The following is a 10,418-nucleotide window of genomic DNA, read 5'->3' on the forward strand; positions in this document are numbered from 1 at the left end:
ATTTGTGATTAACCTAATGTTACAAAGAAGTCAAACTCTGCCAAGTAGGAAAGATGCTCAATCAAAATATCTAAATAAGAGAGAAAAAAGAAAGTTAGAACAAAGACATTTTAAAAACTAAAAATAAGTTCAATAAGGAATCAAGTGAGAAACACTGAAAACTGATCAAGGAAAAGTTCTAAAATAAATAATACGTCCCACGAAACACTGAAACTTTATATCTGAGGTATTAACCAACTGTCAAGTGGCAGAAGAACTGTTATGTTGACACTTTCATAATTTACCAAATAAAATGAAAGTACACAGAATTGTAAGAAATACACTTTACACAATACAGAACCCAATACAAGTATAGATAAATGTGAAAATCATCAGAAACATCTAGTGAAGAACTCAAGACAGAGAGAGAAAGAAATGTATTATTATTTCTGAATAAATATTCATATTGTCAAAACTTAACTGGATTATTTATCTATATTGTCTACAGGAAATGGGAAAAAAAATGCAGCTCTCTGGAACTTCGAAATCTGAAGGAAGAAATGAATAGGATGGGTTTCATAGTTTAAAAAAATAAAAAGAATAGAATAACAAATGGATTGAAATCTCAGCAGCATTATCCTCATCTTATTTTCTATTCAAATAGAAAAATTTAGAGAAGCTTCCATATAATATTACAAAGAAAATAAAATAGGATTGAGGAATAATTAACAATAATATCCATAGTAATCAAAAATACTGTAAAAACAAACACTATAAATGCAAGTGATGTTCATATGAAATGTGTCAGACTTTTAATAAATCTTGCAAAAGAAATAAATTGATATTTAAGTGTGATGCATATCCAAGGAAAGGTAGACACGTTTCTTGTTTTGATCCAAACAAACTACTAACAGCATTACAGTGTATTCTGTATCTCACAGATTCTTATAGTCACTAAACTTGATGAAAAGTAACTTTTTCAGAAATTAATCAAACCATGAGGTGAATAAATCACAGTATTTGTTAGACATGGGTGATGTAACCTTTAACGATTAGAGGATGGAACCACTTGAGGATCGTAACTTATAACTGGAATAGAATTTTCCAATTGAATGTTTGTAAATAATTTTGTATAACAACCATCGATCAAAGATACCAGAATTTAAATTCATATCCCCTAATATTTAAAGTTATACTTTCTAACCTTTAATTTTCACCCCCCCTAAAAAAACGAAAGTCAAAAAATTAAAATTCATAACTCAATTTTACAGAAGGTGTTATTTTAATAGTCTGTCTCTGCTCTTCTTGGAATGTTCATTCCTTTCCTATAAAAAAGGTATAATAATGCACACAGTATTCTAAATGAGGCCTTACTACGGTTTGATATTTCAATTTTATCAACATTTGATGGTTGTTCTACAGTTCTAAAGCTTGCTGATGCCACTGAATACGTATACTGTGGTTCTAATCATCTTTAAACTTATGTTATTGTACTTCTAGTTGTGTTGCCAACAACAGATTTACCAAACGTAATAAATTACTTAGATATCATCATAATACCTGTGTCAGTTACTAGTACATTAGTTCTCTATTCTAGGCTCTTCATAACAACGTACAACTATAAGAGCTAATTAATCAACTTTCAGTAACTACATGACCCTTCAACTGCAACTATTAACTTAGTATAAACAGTAAATACTACCATTGTAGTTTGTACAATTTAAGTTATCAAAACATCAGAATTAGTAACGAGCAGCGATACACTGATTATAAATATAATAAAATAGTACTAACTACTAGTGACAGTAATAGTACTAAAAATAAACTTTAAAAAGTTGACATATTTATAAGTGAAACACTGTCACAATGATATAACTTATCGCTAAGTAATAAAATAAAGCCTTAAGTAGATTAAAAATAAGCGTTATTTAGCCACAATATTTTAGCCTCCTTTTCACATGTTACCTTTGTAACCTGCTGATCCTGGACTGCGTCGATCGACCGATAAACCTAACCTAAGGTTTACATCAGGAGACTGTCTAAATAATAATCGTGTTCCCTCACTTGTCTTAATATTACACGTAGGAGAATGTGAAGAGCTAGACATTTTATTTGATAACTTTGTTGGATTATTAATTTGTCGCATCATTGACACTGGCATGGTTGCTTTCAGGGGGCACTGCTTCGTTGAACCTGCACTCACCGGAGAACCTGTTCTTCGAACTCTTTGTGATGTTTGTTCTGACATTTTTATAATGATAAAATTTAAGTTGGCTGAGTGCACTAACAAGGTTTTAATAAAGTCTTCAATTCTAATGGTAATTTGTGTAAAACAGGCACATATCAAACAAAAACATTTTTCTTTTCGTTTTTTTGTTTGAACTCGTTACACTTTGATATATCCACAACCTCTCTCCCCGCTACAAACTTACAATCTGGTCGTAACTTGTTTTCTTGCAAGTGCACATAGGCTAAAGCACTAGTAATCACATGACTTCAACGGCTGCAACTATTGGATGTTGATTTTATTACATGCTGACAGTTTTGCTTTCGGAACATTTTAGTCTACATATTTGTTTTGTTTTTCAAACCCAAGGCAGTATGAAATTATTGAAATATAGAACATTTTCAAATTATATGCCAATATATTTTTTTAAACACCGATTGGTTAATACGTTTGTGTGTGTCTTTGAAAAAAAAAGGTTTTACGTTTTTATCAATGAACTCAATACGAGCATTGCTCAGACGACCTTGGCATATACCACTATTTTGCTAGGGGAAACTTATTTGTATAAATTTACAGGGGCAAAATAGGATGTAGGAAATGGTAACACAGAACAGTAACTTTTTGTTGAAAAATTATCGTCTTAGCTTTCAAGAGAATTCTGAATTATAAAACAACATATAATAAATTGAAAATATTAATTAATTTTTGATTCGAGTTTGTAATAAAAAGTGTAACGAAGCATTTGAATTACAGATTGTTTGTGTTGTCGGCACCTATCAACCAACCTGATTTCGGGCTGGCGAGATCAAAAATGTAGTCATTTTCTTGAATACTGTCATATTTTCTTTTTACCGAAAGTCGTAATGCAGTAATTGGACAAAAAAGAATGTACTTACTATCAGTTTTATTGTTATTAATGTTTACTTTCGATCATAGTAGGTAGTTTACTTCGTAAGTAAATATTTAGAATGCTTTGTTTGATCAGTTGGTTATCACCCTCACTGTTAGCGATGTATATTCGACATTAACCAAATAATGTGATATATTATTTTGAAGATAACTTTTGGTATCCAGTTGTAGACCTAATAACCAAATGTTGGAATGAAATAATTGCAGCAAAAACAAGTTCTGCACTTTGTGGCCGTTGGTTTATTTTGAATTTCGCGCAAAGTTACTCGAGGGCTATCCGCGCTAAACGTCCCAAATTTAGCAGTGTAAGACTAGATAGAGGGAAGACGGCTAGTCATCACCACCGACCGCCAGCTCTTAGGCTACTCTTTTACCAACGAATAGTGGGATTGTCCGTCACATTATAACGTTCTCACGGCTGAAAAGGCATGTTTGGTGTGACGGGGATTCGAACCCGCGATCCTCAGATAACGAGTCGAGTGCCTTAACCACCTGGCCATGCTATTCCTGTGTCAATTAGTGCTCAAAAATTATCTAAATCCCACTATTTAGTCAAATGGGTAACCTAGGGGCCTGTAAGAGTTACTACTGGTACTGTTGATTAGCTGCCTTCCCTTTAGTCTACAAATTTGCTTTATGTAGGTTATTTGTTGTTCTTAAATACGAACATTTAACAGATAGCTAATTCAGATGGCTTAACCTGTGAAAATTGTATCATAGTAATGAAATGTCTCAAAGAAGGCGAAAACATAGCACAGTTGAAGCAACATAGAAAACATGATATGTTTGATGTACCAAAAACAGAAATAGTATTGTTCTGAAACGAAATCAAATTTTTATCAAATTCAAGTGCAATTTCATATTAGAAGGGAAGATTTTTGGATAGCTAACAACGAAAATATTAAAATAAAGATCCCAACCAGAAATGTAAAGAATCATGACACAAAACATAAGTTACATCATTTTAAAAGAAAAATGTTAAACATTAAACTAATGTCAAATAATGATACATGAAAAATCAAACCAATAGTGTTGTACATTGACCACCAGGCTATACCCTTCTCATGGATAAACAAACAGCTAATGCATAGTTGATAAAGCTACCTTCAATACAAACAGATATAAATGTCTCTATTGCTTTACTATCAGACAGATGCAGATAGTAAAATTAACACTACTTAGCAACAAAATGGATTAGTTGCAGGAACATATGGAGCACTTGAGGTAAAAATAACTTGGACATCTATTAGTTTAGTTGATATAAATTAATCTTAGCAAAAATATATTCCGGTTGCCAAAACTGTGTCATATAGATAATAACACCTAAACAGATTATTCCAGTTTCTAAAGCCATAACTCCAAGAATCGTAAAAACTACATATCTAACAATATCCTACATGGTTGTATCCATCCTTAAAGGTATAGGACTAACTGGAAAAAAAACTTGCATCTTTCAGAGAGTTCAAGCTTTTTTCACTTTAGTTGCTACCTACCTAAAATGGATAAGCTTTACTCATGCTAAACAACTACAAAAAATAAATAATTACCAGATATTATTATCTGTTGTTTTTTCATTTGATTCAGAATAAGCTGTTATAAAATATCAGGAGCCAACTTTATGAATAGCTTGCTGAGGATGTGGAGCACCTCACACAGGTATTACACACTCAAGAAACTTGAGGTACAATAGATTCATTGATGTGTGCATTATTCCCACTGAAGTAGAAAATATCCACATTTAACTAAAGTAATTGTAGCACTCTTAGGGAAGTTATTGTTTTTTTAATAACTTCTTAGATGGTTTAGTTGTTAGTTCATTGTATAGCATGAATAGACAGTTTTACTTTACTAAGATTCACTTGAGCTCAATATTTCAGATACGTTTTTGACTACATCAAGCCATTTGAAAATACTTGTTTTGATGCTGAAATATGTCAATGTTGCTTGTATTCATCTCAGAATAGTTACTTAAGATCATGGAATCATAATGACAGCTAATAGTGGATTTCTTATTATAGCAAATAATACATATTTAATCTACAAGAATTAAGGTATCAAACTTAGCATGTGTTTTTCACATAGATGTTTCTTTGGTCCTTTGCATCTAAACGTTTCTGGCACAAGATATGCTAATACAATTTGAGTGAAACACATTGAAATCAATTAACCATAACAATTTTTATTCTATACTTAATCAATTTTGTGATACTTTTAATGCCAGTTGTTACAGCTTTAGTATCCTATAGTTGTTCCCTGGACCAATTTAGTTTATTGATATCCTGCAAAGAAATATTTCTAGAACTTCATCTTGCCTCAGTCAAGGTCAGTGCTGTTTCTTTTCTTTCACACTTGACATTAATACTTAAATTGCAATAACTATGGTAATTAACACCTTGTTTATTGGTGAGTTTTATTATACATTGTGAAGCTGTCTAAGAAAAGCCTGAAACCATCCCCACATCTTTCTTTTTTATTTTATCCACAAAGTGTTTCTGAGTTTATCATCTGCATGTCTTACATAAGATCATGTAAGGTCTTATATAAGACCTTATAAGACTTTATATGTTGACTTTCATATTTCCTTCAATTTATATTTATCATACCTTGTAGACTAACAATTTCTTTTCTAGCTTCACTTATTCAAGAAATTCCCTTTGGAGATGATTTACGACCACCTAGTGGTAACTTTTAGATTCTGTGTCTATCAACATATGATAGTGGTTCCCTATATGGCTCCACTGATCCAAGTAAAATGTTTTTCATTACAAATTTCTGACCAAAAGGGGATTGTCGTATTCAACCCAGCTAATTTTTGCTTTTCAAATTCAGGCTATCTTTGCTTTACAACTGAACTTTGCTAATACAATTCTTTTTCTTCCATTCTTGTATTTTAGAACACTATTACCCTAGTCAAAATTATGGATGTGATGGCCGTACTGATAGTAATGATGACAACTTCTACTCACTGTTTTCCAAGTACCTAGTATCTTCTACAGTAACATTGCTGTTTGCAGTTTTTTTAGTGTGCATCCTCACACTGTATGCATAAACATTTCTGGTTGACTTTCCTTGCAAAATGTTACATATTTCTCCTAAATTAATCTTTTTAAAATATTTAGTAATCCTTCCCCATCAGGTGGTAAGATGACAACAGTTGTTTCAACAAACTTGTCTTTTTTAATGGTATTATTAAAAACATTGATACAGATTTATGGATATCATAAAAATTCTTACAGAATTATAGGTTGAGTCAAGTATTGCCCAATGTTTAGTATGCTGAGCTGTAAATCAAAAGGCCCAACATTTCAGTTAAACCGTGCTACTGAACAAACTCAGCACTTTTTGCTATGAGAGTATTATAATTGTAACAGTGAATCTCACTATTTGGTTAAAAGTAGCCATATGAGGCAATGGTTATCTTCTCTCTGGTCAGCAGTTTCAAGTCAAGAATGGCTATACCTAAACTTTAGAGGTCTCTGTCATGGTAATATAGGCTATTTATAACATAAGGTACCATACATTCAGATTGAAAATACCAAATACAAAAGTGGGCTCTCATCATATGAAATTTATTTGTTGATAAACTTTTACACAATTTAGATGAAATGTTCAATAAAGATTTTGTTTGTATACAGGGTATTCATGCTATCCAAAAAGAAAAAAGATGAGGGTCTTTATTCATGTGTAAATATTTAATTTTATGTGGGCATTAATTAAGTCTTTCTGCTCAAACAATTAATGTATGAATACTAGTTTATTGATTATAATAATTATTCACCAACAAAACTTTTAAAAAATGATTTCAACTGAATTATTATAAATATTTATGTTGTTTAGTTAATGTAAGCCACATAATCAGTATCTCACACATAATTAAGTAAGAAATATAAAAGGTATTATATCTCACACGTACTTTTCATTTGTAACTTCAATTAAATATGATTTCATCCAAAAGAAAAACTTGACTTTAACAGGCCAAAATACTTGCAAAAATTCTAATATATAACTAAAATGAACCTTTAATATTAGTGTAGCTTATATATCTTTATACTGTGAGAAAATAGCTAACTTTTAACTTTTTATTTAAAAATTTTACAAAGGTTATATGTAGAAACAAAAGCCTAAATTGAGTATATATGTCTTAGGAAATTGAAAGACGGCCATTTGTGGTGTTCTCACGCCTCGATTGTTAGTTGTTATTGATGACACAATAATTGAAAAATTATGATGTGTGGTTAATGTCATACATTTCAATTTGACTCTTTTAATTAGAAGTAATATTCAGATAAATGAAAACTGCAACATTTCACACACCCTGTTCAGCTATTACGTCGACTGATTATAAGACTAACACATGAAATACGGATACAGTGAGGATGCTATCAGAATATTCTCAGACACAAAATAGTTCCAACATCTTTCTAAAATAAGTGAGACGTATTCATTCACATAAGAAGTTTTAAGTCGCAAAAAGTAAAATTTATAACGCATTTGTATTAAAAGTAATTCACTGTCTTTTACAGTTTTAGATTCATTAGTACTTGTAAAGTTATTCGTTTGCATAGTAACACGTAATGTTATTTTAAAAACCAAAAACATCTCTGAATTATTGATATTCGCGAAATATGTTTCTCTTTACTGAGTAAGGTGTTTCTAGGCATCAGTTTTATATTAGAAAAGATGGTTGAAGTTTTCTCACCAGATGGATAATAACACTTCTGATAATACTGCAAGACTTTTATGCGTATAGTAACTGATGTAAATTAGAAATAAGTACCCTTATTAAAATTAACTTATGCGTATATATATATAATTTAAGGGATACTGGATTCAGATGTTTGAAGATTAGATAAAGTAATGAAAATGACTAGCTAAGAATGATAAAATATATAAGCCTTACAACTTTTTAATAATTTTATAACTCTTAGTAGTTTAGCTAAAAACGTAAAGGCTTGTAGCGCTCAAGACTACTTTTCGACACCCGTGGTAGGCACAAGACACATAGTCAATTTGTGTAGTCTTGCGCTTGGTTTGTTTGTTTGTTTTGGAAATTTCGCACAAAGCTACTCGAGGGCTATCTGTGCTAGCCGTCCCTAATTTAGCAGTGTAAGACTAGAGGGAAGGCAGCTAGTCATCACCACCCACCGCCAACTCTTGGGCTACTCTTTACCCACGAATAGTGGGATTGACCGTCACATTATACACCCCCACGGCTGGGAGGGCGAGCATGTTTAGCGCAACGCGGGCGCGAACCCGCGACCCTCGGATTACGAGTCGCACGCCTTACGCGCTAGGCCATGCCGGGCCACGCTTGGTTACAAACAAACAATAATTTAATAAAATATATAACTTTAACTCACACTTTGTTTCTCACTATTTTCCAATGTACTATTTTTAAAATGGAGAAAATATACAGAGTTAATGTTGCCCGAAACATGTGATGTTTCCTTTCATACGCACAGGTCAGAATGAATATTATTTTATATATGCTACGAACAGAAAAAAAAAAACAAAAAAAAACCGTAAGAAGTACGGGGTGGACAAGAATTTTGAAAACCCTTTATCACTGAGACATACAATCTATTTAACGTGCAAACATAATGTTTTAAAGTGATTTATTTATTTGCAGTATGTGAACATGTAAGAGACAATTTGAAAATGGACGTCTGGGCAGCAATCTTCTATACTACTGTCACGGGTGTTTGTTTGTTTGTTTTGGAATTTCGCACAAAGCTACTCGAGGGCTATCTTTTAACAAAGGAATAGTGGGATTGACAACACCCCACGAGGGCAGCATGTTTAGCGCGACGCGGGGCGAACCCGCGACCCTTGGATTACGAGTCGCACGCCTTACGCGCTTGGCCATGCCGGGTGTGTTCTTTTAACAAAGGCAACACCCAGCATGGCCAGGTGGGTTAAAGCGTTCGACTCGTAATTTGAGGGTCGAGGGTTCGAATCCTGGTCGCACCGAACATGCTCGCCCTTTCAGCCGTGGGGGCATTATAATGGTACGGTCAATCCCACTATTAGTTGGTAAAAGAGTAGCCCAAAAATTGGCGGTGGGTGGTGATGACTAGCTGCCTTCTCTCTAGTCTTATACTGCTAAATTAGGGACGACTAGTGCAAATAGCCCTTGAGTAGCTTTGCGCGAAATTCAAAACAAACAAACAAAGGCAACCGTTCGTAGCCTTGCTACGACTGGAAACATTACAGTGTTAGTCTATCAGGACGATGTTTGCCACGCTGTTATGAATAATGATGAATTTCGACAACGTATCCAAAAAGCCATCACAAATGTTATTATTGCAATTTTGTAAAATACTGGGCAATTTTCTTAATTTGTTTACAATAACATAAATATTAGTTACACACTTTGAAGTTATTCCATGTAAAGTTAATGTAATGTTGAAAATATATCATGATTTAGTGGTTTTTAATTTTTTTAAACTACATTTTTGGCTTTATAGTATTTAATTTGTTCACAAAATATTTTACGATTTGAACACGATAATAGTCTCCGGTATTTATTATTTTAAACAATATAGTAAAATACAATAATTTAATAAAATGCCGATGAGGTCGTTTTTGAATGACATACACGACCACTAGAAATATTTTTCTAAGTGTCACAGAGCTATGTTTGGAAGCTTATAACATTAAAATGAACTAGAAATCGGGTTTTCATACTTACAGTAGCGAGAACATAAAATGTCTATTACATAGCTGCGCGCTTAATAACAAGATAAGAACTGGAAATACACGGACAAAATTTCAATGGATGATGCTTGCTAAATAAAAAAGGTTTATTGCGACGGAACGTTTTCCTGTCAGACCTAACGGTAATGTAACAAAAACAGTTTTACAGGGGAATGTACTTTGGTGACACAAATGTGATGAATTAAAACTTATGAAAGGTTGGGTAACCTGCTGTGTCAGGGGAATTGAGTACTGACAATCCGAGTGGTTTCGCTAGCCCCTGACGTGCAGACCGGCAGCCCCACAGGAGATAAAATATAGTTTTTTTGCTGACATTAACTGTTACCAGTAGCCTTCTGTTCTATTTGTTTTCTTTATTTTTGCTTCTGTTTGGTATACCATACGTTATTCTATTTCCCACCTGGAATAGTTTCATTTCTACTCTTTATCACAATGTCTACGTAAGAATTATAATTCATATTATAAATTTATATGTATAAACACGACATACACGACGAAATTCCATCGTACATAATTTCTTAAATAATTAATATATAATTTATTTATACTTAGAAATTTAAGGAGGTAATTTTTTCATATTAAAAAA

General features: G+C 32.6%; 1 protein-coding gene and 1 long non-coding RNA gene across 4 annotated transcripts in view; one reads left to right on the top strand and one right to left on the bottom strand.

The window, feature by feature from the left end:
• Positions 1–955, top strand: part of LOC143234518 (uncharacterized) — a 36,297-nt gene extending 35,342 nt beyond the window's left edge. Inside the window, exon 3 of the long non-coding RNA XR_013018694.1 lies at positions 488–955. This is a non-coding gene — a long non-coding RNA (uncharacterized LOC143234518). The remainder of the gene's footprint in view (positions 1–487) is intronic.
• Positions 1–2,412, bottom strand: part of LOC143234516 (glucocorticoid-induced transcript 1 protein-like) — a 58,579-nt gene extending 56,167 nt beyond the window's left edge. For all 3 annotated transcript variants that reach the window (XM_076471926.1, XM_076471927.1, XM_076471925.1), the window contains exon 1: positions 1,945–2,412. In XM_076471926.1, coding sequence (XP_076328041.1) covers positions 1,945–2,227 — 283 coding nt within the window. In that variant the 5' untranslated portion in view covers positions 2,228–2,412. The remainder of the gene's footprint in view (positions 1–1,944) is intronic.
• Between the last annotated feature and the right edge of the window lie 8,006 nt (positions 2,413–10,418).

Source organism: Tachypleus tridentatus, chromosome 12 (genome assembly GCF_004210375.1).
Source record: "Tachypleus tridentatus isolate NWPU-2018 chromosome 12, ASM421037v1, whole genome shotgun sequence".
NCBI lineage: Eukaryota > Metazoa > Arthropoda > Merostomata > Xiphosura > Limulidae > Tachypleus > Tachypleus tridentatus.